This window comes from Rhinoderma darwinii, chromosome 1, assembly GCF_050947455.1.
Source record: "Rhinoderma darwinii isolate aRhiDar2 chromosome 1, aRhiDar2.hap1, whole genome shotgun sequence".
Classification (NCBI taxonomy): domain Eukaryota; kingdom Metazoa; phylum Chordata; class Amphibia; order Anura; family Rhinodermatidae; genus Rhinoderma; species Rhinoderma darwinii.
In genome coordinates this window covers 131171268-131188800 of record NC_134687.1, presented here as the reverse complement: position 1 = coordinate 131188800, position 17533 = coordinate 131171268, and the positions used below count along the sequence as shown (strand labels likewise).

The window sequence follows — 17533 nt, the reverse complement described above, 5'->3', positions numbered from 1 at the left end:
TGAGGCACTTCACTCATTACTGCCCCCTATATTTCACTTATAGTATTACACTTGCACACACACTATTAAATTATTAGTTCTTACTACACATCCAATGCACCACACCCCACTCCCCTCAAGACTAGTGGGAGTGGCTATTATTATTTAAAGCACCTGCTCACCCTTTCATCAGCGTTTCTGACCTGGCTGTGTCCATTTGTAAGTATGGCCTTTTTCGGTGTGTATCTATTAGGACATGCCTCTGGCACGTCCTAATGGGCATATAGCCAGGGCAGACCTGGGGGCCTTTGCTAGGCCCCAGGCTGCCATGGCACCCCATCGGATGCCCGCAACTGCCGCCGCCGATAGGTGTCAGATGGGTGACAGACGGCGCTCACTCCCTCTGTAAACAACTCAAATGCAGCGGTCGCTAATGACTGCGGCATTTGAAGGGTTAAACTTCGATCGCTACCATTGGAGCAGGAGCCCTGCTGACATCAGACAGCCGAGCCCCGGCTCCAGCCTGCACGGGAGACCCATGCAGGACGTTGACTAGGCCGCCGTGAAAAGGCGGCGGCCTAGAATAAAGCCCATTAATGACGGCCGTGAAAAGGCGTATTGGCAGTCATTAAGGGGTTAATTCTACGGTACAAAAACAATCTTGTACATTGATCCCTCAATTTTACCACGGTTTGCGCACAGCAAATGTCACTGTGTAGCCCTAGCATTAAGGGGGAGGTGAGATATATGGTCAGTACAATGTAGAATCCAAACCCCTAAAGTATACAAAAGGCCACTAGGTACTTCCCCACATGCTACGACTTCAGGGGCCATGACGTTCTACTTTCTACCACTTTAGACATCTCTTGGGTCTCTAGTCTTCTGGAATACATTGCTTTATCCCATCTGATATTCTTCATTCCTTCAAATGGCCCCTCAAAACTCACCTTTTCTAAACAGACCATAGCCAGGACTAAAATTCCCTTCAGCTGCTGTCCCAATGTTGTCAACACTTGACCGGACAAAAATTCCCTTGTATCTACGCCTATTACTTATAAAATATAAGATCACATGGACAGTACTATCTTTCGAAAAATACTTCGTTTACGTAGAGGCATTTCACACAATGATTTACTCACTGCATTGTTTTATGAATGTGTTTGTGATTAACCCCTTCAGGACTAAGCCGATTTTTCAAATCTCACATGTGTCACTTTATGTGGTAATAACTCTGGAATGCTTTTACCTATCCAAGCGATTCTGAGATTGTTTTCTCGTGACATATTGTACTTTATGTTAGGGAAAAAATTTGGTCGATAAATTCAATATTTATTTGTAAAAAACACCAAGATTTCGAGAAAATTAGCAAAAATTAGCATTTTTCTAAATTTAAATGTATCTACTTGTAAAACAGATAGTAATGCCACACAAAAATACTTACTAGTTTACATTTCCCATATGTCTACTTTATGTTCTATTCGTTTTTTGAATATTCTTTTATTTTTCTAGGACGTTACAAGGCTTAGAACTTTAGCAGTAATTTCTCATATTTTCAAGAAAATTTTAAAAGCCTATTTTTTTCAGGGACCAGTTCAGTTCTGAAGTGGCTTTGAGGGCCTTATATATTAGAAAGTCCCCATAAATCACCCAATTTTGAAAACTGCACCCCTCAAACTATTCAAAACAGCATTCAGAAAGTGTGTTAACCCTTTAGGCGTTTCACAGGAATTAAAGCAAAGTAGAGGTGAAATTTAAAAATTTCATATTTTTTTTTGCCAAAATTAATTTGTAATACATTTTTTTCCGTACCACAGAAGATTTTACCTAAGAAATGCATCTCAATATTTATTGCCCAGATTCTGTAGTTTTTAGAAATATCCCACATGTGGCTCTAGTGCAGCAATGGACTGAAACACCGGCCTCAGAAGCAAAGGAGCACATAGTGGAGTTTGGGCCCTCCTTTTTTTAGAATATATTTTAGGCACCATGTCAGGTGTGAATAGGTCTCGTGACCCCATTTTTGAAACTACACCCCTCAAGGAGTTTATCTAGGGGTATAGTTAGCATTTTGAACCCACAGTTTTTTGCTAAATTTATTTGAATTAGTATGTGAAGATGAAAATCTACTTTTTTTGTGGAAAAATTGTAGAAATTTTTAAAAGGAATAAAGTAGAAAAAACACCCCAACATATGTAAAGCTATTTCTTCCGATTATAGCAATACCCCATATGTGGTAATAAACTGTTGTTTGGACCCACAGCAGGGCTCAGAATAGAAGGAGCACCATTTGGATTTCTGATTTTGTTGGAATAGTTTTCAGTGCCGTGTCGCGTTTGCAATGCACTGGAGGGATTAAAACAGTGAAAACCCCCCCAAAAGTTACCTCATTTTGGAAACTACACCCCTCAAGGAATTTTTCTAGGGGTAAAGTTAGCATTTTGACCTGACAGTTGTTTTGCTGAATTCATTGGAATTAGCCTGTAAAGGTAAAAATCTACTTTTTTTTCTGTAAAAACGTTTTAATTTTTTACAAGGAATAAAGGGGAAAAAGCACTCCAACATTTGTAAAGCAAGTTCTCCCGATTACGGAAATACGCCATATGTGGTAATAAACTGCTGTTTGGACCCACACCGGGGCTTAGAACTGAAGGAGCGCTATTTTGCTTTTGGAGCTCAAATTTAGCTGGAATAATTTTTGGGTGTCATGTCGAATTTGCAAAGCCCCCGAGGGACCAAAACAGTGAAAGCCCCCCAAAAGTAACCCCATTTGGGAAACGACACCACTTAAAGAGGCTCTGTCACCAGATTTTGCAACCCCTATCTGCTATTGCAGCAGATCGGCGCTGCAATGTAGATTACAGTAACGTTTTTATTTTTAAAAAACGAGCATTTTTGGCCAAGTTATGACCATTTTTGTAGTTATGCAAATGAGGCTTGCAAAAGTCCAAGTGGGTGTGTTTAAAAGTAAAAGTCCAAGTGGGCGTGTATTATGTGCGTACATCGGGGCGTTTTTAATACTTTTACAAGCTGGGCGCTCTGAAGAGAAGTATCATCCACTTCTCTTCAGAACGCCCAGCTTCTGCCAGATCACGCTGTGACGTCACTCACAGGTCCTGCATCGTGTCAGACGAGCGAGGACACATCGGCACCAGAGGCTGCAGTTGATTCTGCAGCAGCATCGGCGTTAGCAGGTAAGTCGATGTAGCTACTTACCTGCAAACGCTGATGCTGCTGCAGAATCAACTGTAGCCTCTGGTGCCGATGTGTCCTCGCTCGTCTGACACGGTGCAGGACCTGTGAGTGACGTCACAGCGTGATCTGGCAGAAGCTGGGCGTTCTGAAGAGAAGTGGATGATACTTCTCATCAGAACGCCCAGCTAGTAAAAGTATTAAAAACGCCCCGATGTACGCACATAATACACGCCCACTTGGACTTTTACTTTTAAACACACCCACTTGGACTTTTGCAAGCCTCATTTGCATAACTACAAAAATGGTCATAACTTGGCCAAAAATGCTCGTTTTTTAAAAATAAAAATGTTACTGTAATCTACATTGCAGCGCCGATCTGCTGCAATAGCAGATAGGGGTTGCAAAATCTGGTGACAGAGCCTCTTTAAGGAATCTATCTAGGTGTATAGTGAGCATTTACACCCCACACGTCTTTTGCAGAATTCATTAGAATTAGACCGTGAAAATAAAATATCAACATTATTTCCACTAAAATGTTGAATTTTTTCAATTTTACAAAAGGATAAAAGGAGGAAAAAGCCGCCCAACATTTGTAAAGCAATTTCTCCCGAGTACGGATATACCCCACATGTGGTCATAAATGTTTTTCCATTAGAAAGTAATTAACCCTTTCCGAACTGATCCAGGTTTTGCTTTTTCTTTTTCGTTTTTCCTCCCTTCTTTCCGAGAGCCATAACTTTTTTATTTTTCCGTCAATAGAGTGGGTGTGAGGGTTAATTTTTTGCGGGACGAGCTGTAGTTTTTATTGGTACCATATTTTGGTACATACAACTTTTTGAGCACTTTTTATTACATTTTTTGGTAGAGCCAAGGTGACCAAAAAACAGCGATTGCCGTTTAAAATTCTTTATTTTTCACGCCGTTCACCGTGCGAGTTCAATAATGGTATATTGTAATAGCTTGGACATTTACGGACGCAGCGATACCAATTTTGTGTATTTTTTTTTTACATTACTTTAGAGAAAAAAAATACGTGAAAAGGGTTTCTTTTTGGACTTTAAATATTTATTTCATTTTTTCCACTAATAATAACTATTTACTTTTGTTTTTACACATTTTATTAGTCCCTCTGGGAGACATGAACAAGCAATCCTTAGATCACTGGTAGAATACAATGCAATACTAATGTATTGCAGTATATTGTGATTTTTACAGGCTCATTTAACAGCGCGATCGCGGTTTCTGTCCGTTAGTCACGTAATACACAGCTGACACCCGCAGCGTATGGCACGGGCTCAGCGCGTGAGACGCTCCATATATCACCTCCCACACCACGACATGCTATGAAGTTGTGGTGCGCGAAGGGTTTAATGTGCAGCGGATGGTGCAGAGTGAAAATTAAAATTTTCCACCGATGTGTCATTTTAGTGCACTATATGTTGTCACCAGTTTGTGCCACAAATACCTCATAAAATATTAACCGGGTTCTCCTGGGTATTGCGATGCCATATCGGTGGACATAAACTGCTGTTTGGGCACGCTGTAGGGCTCAGAAGGGAGGGAGCGGTATTTGGCTTTAGGGAGTGCAGATTTTGCTTGGTAGTAGCTCTGGCATTTTGCTGGTATTTCATTTTATAATGTAGGGGCACATGTAGGCTGGGCAGAGTACATCAGGGGCATAATAAGAGGGTATAATAATGGGGTAAATAAATAATAAGCTGCAGATATGTGGCCAGTGTCGCATTTATAAATGGCGCCCGATCTTATCTGCTTTTGAAACACTGCACATTTTGCATCGCCATATTCTGGGAGCAGGAACTTTTTTTATTTTTTCACCACCGGAGCCGTGTGACGGCTTATTTGTTGCGGGACAATCTGTAGTTTTCATTGATACCATTTTGGGGTACATGCGATTTTTTTTTTTATCACTTTTTATTCCATTTTTCAGCAAGCAAGGGGACCAAAAACCATCAATTCTGACAATGTTTTTTATTTATTTTTTACAGCGTTCACCCTGGGCTATAAATGACCATTATACTTTATTCTGCGGGTCGATACGATTACGGCGATACCATATGTTTAGTTTTTTTACATTTTGCAGCGTTTGTGCAATAAAATAACTTATTTATAAAAGTCACCATATTCTGAGAGCCATAACTTTTTTATTTTTCAGTTAAAAAAGTTGTGTAAAGGCTTGTTTTTTGCGGGACGGATTGCAGTTTGTATTGGTACTATTTTGCATGCAAATTTTTGATCACTTTTTATTGTATATTTTGGGAGGGGTGGTGACCAAAAAATAGTAATTCTGGCAAAGTTTTTTGTTTATTTTATTTGCGTTGTTCACCGTGCGGGAAAAATAATATTATAGTTTTATAGTTGGGGTCGTTAGGAACGCGGTGATACCAAATATGTGTACTTTTTTTACGTGTTCATTTTTTTCCTATAATAAAAGACTTATTATAGGAAAAAAAGCAGTTCTTGTTTATATCACTTATAACTTTTATTTTTACACTTTTATTCTTTTTTTTACTTGTCCCACTAGGGGACACTTAGACTTGCAGCTCTGATCGCTGCTGGAACACATTACACTACCTACGTAGTGTAATGTATTCTAACTGTCATTGCGACGTGACAGTCACTCTGACAGGAAGTCTACGAAGACCAGCCTCTGGCTGGTCCTCATAGGCTTCTGTACATGGCGCCATTGTCTGGCGTCCGGTTGCCATGGGTACCATCGCCAGCCCCCATGAATTCACGTGGGGGCTGCCGATCTGCGCTAAACACCTTAAATTCGGCAATAACAATCGAACGCCGCATTGAAGGGGTTAACTGCCGAAATCAGCGGCGTTGGGCCGCTGATCGGCAACGGGGAATGCAGGGCAGACACCCTGCACAGAACCACCGCTGCGGTGTAGCGGCACTAGGCGGATAACTGTCAAAGCACAGACGTAACTGCACGTCGAGGTGTACGAAGTTACTGCACACCTCGACGTGCAGTTACGACAAGGTGGGGGAAGGGGTTAATCTATTAACGGTAAATGTTTTACAATGTACTGCACAGCAAAACATGATTCCGTTATATCAATAAATAATGATAAGTAACATGCGACAATTGGTTAAGGCACATTACAGTTCAGGACATGTGCCAGATCATAAAACAAGCAGTTCATAAAACAAGCGGAGTTGCCAAACAAATAGCAAGAAGATTGTTACACTCCAATATAAGTTTCTCAGTCTATAAAAAAAAAAATCTTTAAAAATAAAAATAAATACAGTGATTAGAAATAGATGGTTACTTAGGCCTTGTTCACATTTGCGTTGAAGGCTCCGTTAGGGCCTCCGTCGCAGATCCAGCGGAGATTACCTGAGACAATAGTGCTGCGCTATGGTCTCCGGTAAAATCATGGACACTCAGACGGAAAGATGGAGGAAAGCCGCCTATTAAAGTCAATGGTTTCCGTCAGATGCCGGCGGTGTCCATTGTTCAACATTGCATCGTTCCATTATTCCCTTGTTCTGCTGCTCCGACGAAGCAGAACAACAGAACACAGCAACGCAAGTGTGAACTAAGCCTAAAAGAGTACCTAAGCTTTCAGGTGACTTTAGAATAAGCTGTTATTTGTGTGTACATGTAACATATTTCTAGCCATCACATGACTTGCATTGTTTAGCCATTTTACCCTCTGCAGGCTCTCTAATTCTCAGTTTTCGTTGGGCTAGTGGGTGTAGCCTAACTGCTATCATGTCTTCTATACACAGCGAAGAGAAGAATCTTGCTCTCCTATCTCTATCACATATAGAGAGGCAGCAGAATAAGATTACACAGCAGTATAGATGTGAATCCAGCACTAGGGTGTGATACAACACTTACTAGAAGCATCAGCAGTGTCTATGTGTCTATCACATCCCTCTCTATAGACTTCTATGGGCAGCTGTTCTTGATTCCTCAGTGAGCCGATAGTCCGTCCTATCTTGAGGAGACCGATTTAGTAGTATATTCAGAGTGAGCAAACAGTAGGAAGGAGTAGGGAGGGAGGGGGAGGAGCCTGCTAAGTAGGGAAAGGTTTTTTTATTCACTTGTACTATTGATTTATGCAAAGTTTGTTGAAAAGTTAGTGATCATTTAATGTCTGTCTATTAGGCTCTCAAAACAAGGACCTGTTATTCAACGCTTATGCTCTATAAGGAGTAAACGCCACCTGATCTCAATAGGTGCATGGAAATAAAATTAAGTCACTCACTGCCTACAGTCCCTGTTGCTATGGTTGCAGACATACTAAGGCTCTTCTAACTTTTACAACTACAAGCCCATAGAGTTTAATGGGCAAAACACATGCCAAAAAAATAGCATTTTGGCATACATTTGTTAGACATAGGATACGGTTTCGATGCCGTGCACCCTCAAACGGTTCAATATCGTTAATTCATGTATTTCGATACTAAACTGTGCGGCCGCACAGCTTAGTATAGTAACACATGATTGTAGTCAGAGCGGGGCTGCGGCTGTGTGATACATGTATAATACAGCCATTGCCCCGCTCCGGAGTCCTGACAGCAAGTGTGTGCGGCAGTCAGTGTGATGTGATGCGACCAGCGCTGCACTAAAACACGCACTACAAAACACCCCCATGTTGTCTTCAGTGCCTGCGCCGCTGCTCATTAGTGCAGTGCCGGCCACATCAACTCATGCTGACCGCACGCATACACTTGTTGTCAGGAGCGGAGCAATGGCTGTATTACACAGCCGCAGGCTCGGTTTAACGGCGGAAATCAGAAAAATCTCACATCTCCGCCGCTATTCAAAGCGGACTGCAGCATTCAAGGGGAAAATTAGATGGGGATACCCTTTTAATCTCGTCACAGGCAATCCTTGTGACGCGATCGAGTGACATACCATATATGGGCAGACAGCCCAGGGTCCATTGAAGGACCACAGGGCTGTGTGACCATATTTCATGTTAGTGCATATTTAGGTATGTCCTAACAACTGCCTGTGTAATATCAGTATATAGATAAATACCAGTACATTACATTTTAAAAATAAAAAAAGTTAAAAAAAATAAAGTAATGTTAAATTAAAAGACACATTTTTTACAATAAACATTAAAATAAGTCTCAATACATGAGACATTATGAACCTCCATGTGCCTCACATTAATAGTAATTAACCCAATTATGTACCTCACACATTAACCCAATGTTGTTCATTATGACTGAGGAACATGATGGGGTTAATTACTATTAATGTGAGGCACATGGAGGTTCAAAATTCATCACACCACGCGCCTCACATCAGAAAACGGAAGAACTTTTTTTATTATTATTGTTGGCAAAGTATGGTTTTGGTATAGAGTATCGCAATACTACAAGAAGTATCGGTATCGAAGTCCAAATTCTGGTATCGTGACAACCCCAACTGTATTAAAAACAGCAGTCGATTATGCTATTCAATACAACAACTTATAAAAGAAACCCTATACGACACTTTAAAGTGTAGCTAAACGTTTGACAAACTTCTGACATATCATAGTGACATGTCAGAAGTTTGGATTGGTGGGGGTCCGAGCACTGAGACCCCCACCAATCGCTAGAACTAAGCAGCTTGGGGGCATGTCCTATATAAGTAGGCGGGTCATAAGGAAAACATTTCTGCACTGCGCTTTTCATTTCTGTCTTTTGGGTACAAATAATGACCCAGTGCTGGATCTATCACACAACACACACCAATGACACGATCATTGACTTATGGGGTCTGTCAGGGTTCCTTCGCCTTATCGGTCGTTTTGATGGAAAGAATAGCGCTGCATACCTTCTGACGGATTCTGCGACCAAGATCCAAAGCAGAGCCTGACATAACTGATCGCTTCCTTGGGGGCACCAAGAAGGAACTTCTTTTTACTAGGGGGTACTTGGCTTGAAACACTGTCCTATTCTAGAAAAAAACAAGCACTGATTCCATCCAACGGTCTTAGTAATGTGGAGCCTTTATCTATTTAAAATAGGAACCATTCAGGTTTATTAAGATACAAGACCTCGGACATAAATGTGTTCCTACTTTGTATTTAGAACAAAGCACGTTCTGCTTTGCAACTCCAATTGCATCTGTAGCCAGGAGGTAATCCACACCGGTGGTGAATAAACCATTATTCCATTAGAGGTATTTCTAGTTAGAAATGTTTTAGTTATGTTTATTAGCAACCTAGCAAAGGGAAGCTACTATTAGATTCACATAAATTACAGCAGAACTACAAATCCCAGCATATTGGCTACTGTTGAATGATCCCATATATTGGACAGTATCGTCAGCTGGATTCAGTCAGTGAACTGCCTATTCCTTTACACAGTAACCATTATTATGTCAGCTTTACACGAAGTGCACATAGTCATTATATTGCTCCATGTTCCAGTCATATATAATTGACTACAGGGAGTAGAAGAGCTTGTGCTTAATGTGACAAGTCAATCATAACTTCAATAGCATTCATCTAAATCCATATAAAAGAAATGCATCATTGTTTACAACACTGTTTTAGTTATCACTGTTTCCTCTTAAAGGCTATGTACACTATTTTTTCTTTTTTTACTAAAAATGTGTATTGTGTGTTTGGTGCAACATTCTAATTACTTTTTAGGCCTTGTTCACATGTGTGTACTCGACGCGCCGAAAAACGCATGCTTTAAGTTTCCATTAATATCCATGGGAAAGCGTTGTTTTTTTTTTCGTTTTTTTTTACACGTGTGAGAGAAGAAGTGTCAGGTCAATTCTTTGGCGCCGAAAACGCGCCCAATTCCCATAGTCAATGGGAGTCCTAATTACGCGCCAAAAAAAGGGGCACAAAACGCGTCAAAAACACCTGTATTTTAAAAAGCACTTTACAAAAACGCTAGCGTTCGGCAGTCCGTTTTTTTGAGTGCCGTGTGAACAAGGCCTTGGGGGTCGAGCCGTTACCGATCACATCTAAGGTCATAACTTAGATGTGATCAATAGCTGGTGGACAGTTTCAGTGTTAGATACAGCTGCTCTGTATACAGGATACAAAGCAGCTGTATCTCTAAAAGTAAAAATTATTTTTCATAAAAAGTAAATTACAAAGTTGCACCAATCACACCGATACACAAGAGGAAACAAAAACGGTATTATAAAAAAAATATTCATGTCTTTAATATGGATTTAGATGAATGTGTATCAGAAGTTATGATTGATACCCATTTTTATTAACCCCTTCCCCCTGTTTGCTTTCTGGGTACCTAATGACCAAGCAATTCTTATAATTCTTCCATCGTCACAGTCAAAGAGCTATAACTTTTTTAGTTTTGCGTCGACATAGCTGTATAAGTTCTTGTTTTTTTGCGGGGCAAGTTGTATTTTTTAATAGCACCATTTTGGGGTACATATAATTTATTCATGAACGTTTATTAACTTTTTTTGGGGGGGGAATAGAAAAAAAACTGAAATTTCGCCACTCTTTTTTGCATCCACATCTACGCCGTTTACCGTGTGCTATAAATAACACAATAACTTTATTCAGCGGGTTGTTACGATTGCAACGATACCAAATTTGTATAGTTTTTGTATGTTTTACTACTTTTGCACAGTAAAAACGCTTTTTTTTCAAAATTATTTGTTTTTGTGTCTCCATATTTGAAGAGCCGTAACTTTTTTATTGTTCCGCCGATGCAGCTGTATGAGGGCTTATTTTTTGCGGGACAACTTGTAGTTTTTATTGGTACCATTTTGGAGTAGATGCGACTTTTTGATCACTTTTTTTTTAAGTCCGGATTCACAGAAAACAGCAATTTTTCCATGTTTTTTTATTTTATTTTTTACAGCGTTCACCGTGCGGGTTAAATAATGTAATCGCTTTATAGTCGGGGTTGTTATGGACGCAGCGATACCAAATGTGTAACTTTTTTTGCTTTTTTTTTTTAATAGTAAAGCATTTTGTAAAAGGAAAAAGTGGGTTTTTAATTTTTTTTAATTAACTTTGCCTCCTGTTTGTGACCAATGTTGCAAACAGAGAGGGACAGAATCCTTGAACTCAGACCTTGGTTTATCACTCCGACAGATGGCTATGTGCCTAGGCCGAATTTCAGCGCTGTTCAACATTGCGAGGTTGAGAGAACAATGAACGGGAATTACAGCAAGAGGTGCGTGGAGGTGAACCTCTGCACAGACTGATCATCTGATTGTAAGTATGGCACGTAGTGATCCATTCTATACAGCAAGTGAAATTGGACGTCACATCCCAAGCCTAGGGAGGCAACCAGTGTCGACACAAACCATCAATAGGCATTTGAACGACATTAGGCTACGAGCCAGACGTCCAGCTACAGGTGTTACATTAACCACACGCCACCGCTCTCAAAGGCTATCATGGTGCACAGCAAGACGGCAATGGAGGTCTATCCTGTTCAGAGAGGAGAGCCGCTTTTGTCTCGGACACAATGATAGCCAGAGATTGGTCCGGAGACCACGTGGGCAACGCCAAGAAGAGGCCTTCTCAAGGGAACGTCGCACTGGTCCTACTCCCGGGATTGGTGGCATAGTGTACAGTAGCCGGACACCTCTAGTCTTTATTTCAGGTGCACTAACAGCCCGACCTTACATTGATTTGGTCATGGAACCAGTGGTACGGCCATTTCTCCAAAGTGTCCCAGATGCCGTTTTTTAACAGGACAAGGCCAGGCCACATGTTGCTCGTGCTACCATGGCCTGCAGCGTCTCTGAACTGGTCTTTCACATCGAGCACATCTAGGATGTCATTGGTCTGCAATTGGAAAGGGAGCGGTCAGGAGTCAATCTTGATGATTTGCGTGCCCAAGTGCAGTCAATGTGGCATAACATTCCTCAGACAATTAATAACCTCATTGTCAGTCACACGACAGTGAAAGAAAATGGCCATTAATAACTGATCTATTGTCAGAATCTCTTGTCCATTTTGTATCAGTGTCTCCAAATGGATTCCCTTTGTCGGTTTATTTTGTCCAAATCCCCTGAAAACACCACAGTGCCCATGTAGATAGTGCCGCAATGTCCCCGTAGTGACACAGTGCCCCCGCAGATAATGACAGAGGGCCCCCATATAGTGACCCAGGGCCCCCCCGGATGAATGCATCAGCCAAAACAGGAGTCTGGTTTGGCGTCTCCCCTGTGCAGTATTATGAACATAGGTATGTGCCTTACTCTTTAAGCTTTTTGTCCTCTTCAGCCCTGTGGCTACTTAAATCTGTGACGATCTGTGAGGATGCCAACGCTCTGTCCATTGTTGCACACATACATATGTTGAAACAACGGCCATGTGAATGGCCCCATTAAAATACATGCATCCGTGTGACGGCCGTTGTTTTAATGGTGGTCACACGGACGTAAGATACGCTTATATGGACATTACTGTGCATATAAGGACAGTGAAGTCAAGGCTTTCAACAATGGAACTTCAGTCTTGTAGATAGCACCGCTCCGTGTAGATAGCACCCCTCTGCCTGAAGATAGGAAACCCCCCCCCATAGATAGCGCCACTGCAGCTTCCTGTAGGAGTGGAATCCCCAGCGGCCAGACCCCGCTCTGGCATGGGATTCCACTCCTGTAGAAGCCCCCAGCGTCACTATCCATATATGGACAGTGACGTCAATGGGTTACTCCTGGAGCGGAATCCCAGCTCCACTCTGGCAGGGGATTCCGCTCTCCTGACGTCACTGTCAACATATGGACAGAGACGTCAGGGGCTCAATCTATGAGGAATCCCTGGCCAGAGCTACAGTGGCGCTATTTACAGGGGAGGGGGGTTGTATCTACAAGGGGGGGTGCTACCTACATGGGCACTGGGATACTATGTGGCACTATCTACAATGGGCACTATGTCACTTTATATGTGGGCACTGTGATACTATGTGGGCAATGTGGTACACTACAATGGGCACTGGTGCACTATATCACTTTATATGTGGGCACTGTCACTTTCTACAGTGGGCACTGTGGTACTATGTGGGCACTGTGGTACTATGTACAGGGACATTGCGGCACTATCTACATGGGCACTGTGGTGTTTACAGAGGGTTAGGACAAAAAAAAACCTGACAAATGAAATCCTTTTTTTTTTTTTTTTTAAATTGCCATGAAAAACGGATGTCAAATGACCTTTAAAAACGGACAGATGGACTGGAAATGGATGAAAATTTAGAGACACACTGATGCAAAACGGCCATGAAAAACTGACAGTTGACAGCGGCCATTTTTTTTTTCACGCTCGTGTGAACGTAGCCTAAGAAAGCTTATTCCCAAGGAGCACCATGAGGGTATGTTCACACGCCCTATTTACGGATGTAATACAGGTGTAATTACGCCCGAAAAAACGGCTCCAAACATCTGCCCATTGAATTTAATGGGTCTTACGGTGTTGAAATCAATGGGAGGCATTTTCGGACCGTTTTTGACGAGTTTTGCGGCACGGTTTCCGCGTCAAAAAACTCCATGTGAACATACCCTTAGAATGAGTCCACAAGAAGTGCCTGCATGTCGTTTTACCGCAAATTTTTTTGGGCCGTGCAGTTTTGCAGATAATCAGCCGTTGTACCCGCATAAGCGCGCAGCCAATAAGAACGAAGCACCAATCTGCAGTAAAACTGCTTGTTGCCAACTACACAAAATAATTAACTTTGCTCAACTACAGTATTACACACAGACACCAGATTTCCATTTATTAGAGTAGGCAGCAGCATGTACAGCAGGTGCCGGGCAGCACCCACTTCACCTCTGGATGCCATCACTGCTGCTGCCAGCCAATGCCACTGCCTGATCCCTGATGTACAGTTCTTTCTAGATTTCCTTCTTTCTTCCATTCAGAAATCATCTGGTATATTCAGATGGCAGCAACGAGAAGTCACTGTGACGGAGTACATGACAATACTGATTGTGGATTATCAGATCATTAATACTAAACATCACATCATCGGTGGCTAGTGTAAGGTATAGACTCGGTGCCAGTGACTGGGCGATCGTTGGCACGGCTCTTTAGTTGGCTGGCTGCCATGACTGAGCACTCAGGTTGTCACAGGCTGCAGCTGGTAAAGCATTTCCTATTGGAGATCAAGTCCAGGACACGGAAGTGTCAATGCTCTGCTGTGCAACGTGTCACTAATAGCCCGGCAGCCGCAGAGGACCCGGGTAGAAAGCCCACTATGACTGCGAGTGTCCTATACAGGCTGCCTGGCGCATACAGTATAGTGAGCAGAATGATGGGAGTCGTAGTCGTCACCCACCCCTCTATAATGATAGAAATAACCCCACGTCGCTATAGATAAGGCTGTAGCTACAGAATGCAGCAGGGGACAGGACGTACACACTTACCCCCTTTTTCTCCTATGGACGGCTCCAGTTTAGCCGCGGTTATCACCAGTATGATCCCCAGAATAAACCACTCTTTCCTCAGTCTCTCCAGTAGGCCCATTGTCCTGTGGAATAGAACGTAGACTTCACGGGGCTTTGTGACACGTCTCTCTGGTCCCCGGCTGCTACATACATGCAGCACGTCCGGTCTCTAAGGTAAACTCCACACTGGGAGGTTTGGCACAAGCAATTAATTCATTTCAACAGGGCAAGGCATTAGTATCCAGTGCTAAGGAAGTCTCCCAGCGCGCCGCCATCATTACCACGCACCTTCGAATAGTCGCGCATACTTGGCTGCAGTTATTGGGTTGTACACGTAAAAGGCTGTTGTGAGGTGAAGTTCCTACAATGGAATGTTCCACGACCGGGTTATCGCAGGGACAATAGGACGGACTTTTCTATTGTCATGTCAGCCACTAATACTCGGGATTGTGCTGTGCTGACAATGGCAGATATTATGCAGACCTCAGGGCCTTCCGTACAGTCCGGCGGGCAGCGGTATCGGAGGTGAGGGGGAGCGCGGACTGCTGCTCTTTCCTCGCGGTGCTGGGCTCTATCACTCTCCGCTGTATCTCACTGTACAATGTCCCGGCGACCCCAGAAAACGGGCAATAACCGCACGTACAGCGGAGCTCCTGCCTCAGATGTTGAATATATCAGACTCCACAACGATGAAACGGCTACAACCGTACTATGGTGTTTGGCTAGATTCTCACATGCAGTTTTCGCTGCAGTTTTTTTTGGGCCAAAGCCAGGAATGGATCCAAAAGGAAGGAACGACTAAATCTGGCCATACACATAAGATAAATGTCGGCTGACATGTCCGATTTTCGACCATCGTTTAAAAAAAAGTGAACACATTTCCAATGGTAGACTTCTATCTGCTGAAAATGTGAGCCGCATCTACACGTGTATGACTTGATTGGCCGATCATGTTTCACCAGCCCCAGGGACTCGGTTTAGTCACTTCTGTTGGTTTTTAGTGGATCAATGTCTAATGTGTCTTCCCGCTATGTGACGTAATAGTCCGTCACAGGCATTGTCCTGTTAATGCAAACAGGCACCTGTGTCTCGGTTTAGAGCAGTGATCACAGACAATCACTGGACAGCAGACTATCACTGCTCACCGCTGAGGGACCCATCGCAGCGGTCCCTCAGCGGCGATCATCGCGATAGGTCAATCATTACAGACTGACCGTCTCCATGTTGGAGGTGGAGAATTGGGCCTTGGGGGAAGTGGAGACAACTGATTGGCTGCTTTCATAGACAGCAACCAATCACTATACATCACCGAGGGACCAATCAGACTGGTCCCTCGTCGGTGATTGCTATGATTGGTCTGTCTGTCTGTCGTGACCAATGGCGGATCATCATATGGGCGGCCATGGCCACCTGAACCGCACATAATTTTAAAAAAACGGTCCCGCTTCTAACTGAACCTGCGTCCGCAGGATGCAGATTCAGTTGGGTTGAATGCTGGAGCCTCGCTCCAGCATTCACTCTGCCATGAGCGGGTCGGCGCAGGCAGGCGTGATGTAGTGACGTCATCGCGCCTGTCTGCACCGAGTCACTCACGGGACAGTGCAGAGGAGGAGACGCATCCTCCACCCGTCGTGGGAATAGGTAAGTAATTATGGTATTATTTTTTTATTAGGTATGTACAAATGGTGGCATTATACTGTATAGGACAGCTAAGGGGAACATTATACTGTATGGGGCAGCTATGGAGGACATTATACTGTGTAGCAGCTATGGGGGTATTATACTGTATGGGCATTATACAGTATGGGACAGCTATGGGGGCATTATACTGTATGGGGCGGCTATAGAGGGCATTATACAGTATGGGACAGCTATGGGGGCATTATACTGTATGGGGCAGCTATGGGGGGCATTGTACTGTGTGGCAGCTATGGGGGCATTATACTGTATGGGGTGGCTATGGAGGGCATTATACTGTATGGGGCAGCTAAGGGGAACATTATACTGTATGGGGCAGCTATGGAAGACATTATACTGTGTAGCAGCTATGGGGGTATTATACTGTATGGGGCGGCTATAGAGGACATTATACAGTATGGGGCAGCTATGGGGGAATTATACTGTGTGGCAGCTATGGGGGCATTATACTGTATGGGGCGGCTATGGAGGGCATTATACTGTATGGGGCAGCTATAGGGGCATTATACTGTACGGGGCAGCTATGGAGAGCAGTATGGGGCAGCTATGGAGGGCATTATACTGTGGCAGCTATGTGGGCATTATACTGTATGGGGCAGCTATGAAGAGCATTATACTGTATGAGGCAGCTATAGGGGGCATTATACAGTATGGGGCAGCCATGGAGAGCATTATACAGTATGGGGCAGCTATGTTGGCCATTATATTGTATGGGGGGCATTATACTGTATGGGGCAGCTATGGTTGGCAATCTACTGTGGGGGCAGCTATGGGGGACGTAATACTGAGCAATTACAAGAGCTGCATGTCCAAGGGGGGAGGTGCTTAGTGTATCACTATATACAAGGGGGGGGGGTGCTATGTGGCACTATATACAAGGGGGGATTGCTGTATAGCACTATATAGAAGGGGAAGCGCTGTGTATCACTATATCTAAGGGGGGATTGCTATATAGCACTATATACAAGGGGGGGCTTTGTGGCACTATATACTAGAGGGGCAGGGCTGTGTGACGCTATTTACAGGGGTCTGTGTGTAGCGCTAACTACAGGGGGCTGTGTCTGGTGCTCTCTACAGGGGGTCTGTGGCGCTATCTACATGGGGCTGCGTGTGACGCTATCTACAGGGGCTGCGTGTGGTGCTATCTGCAGGGGGTGTGGCGCTATCTGCAGGGGGGTGTGGAGCTATCTACAGGGGGTTGTGTGTGGCGCTATCTATAGGTAGGGCTGTGTGTAATGCTATGTTCAGGGGGATGTGTGTGGCGCTATCCACAGGGGGGGGTGGCGCTATCCACAG

The 17533-nt window shown here is 43.4% G+C and overlaps 1 protein-coding gene across 2 annotated transcripts in view; it reads right to left on the bottom strand.

The window, feature by feature from the left end:
- Nucleotides 1–15237, bottom strand: part of SLC10A7 (solute carrier family 10 member 7) — a 209357-nt gene extending 194120 nt beyond the window's left edge. The window contains exon 1 of one of the 2 annotated variants that reach the window (XM_075860378.1): nt 14519–15237. In XM_075860378.1, coding sequence (XP_075716493.1) covers nt 14519–14618 — 100 coding nt within the window. In that variant the 5' untranslated portion in view covers nt 14619–15237. The remainder of the gene's footprint in view (nt 1–14518) is intronic. The other variant, XM_075860377.1, reaches the window with a different exon arrangement.
- Between the last annotated feature and the right edge of the window lie 2296 nt (nt 15238–17533).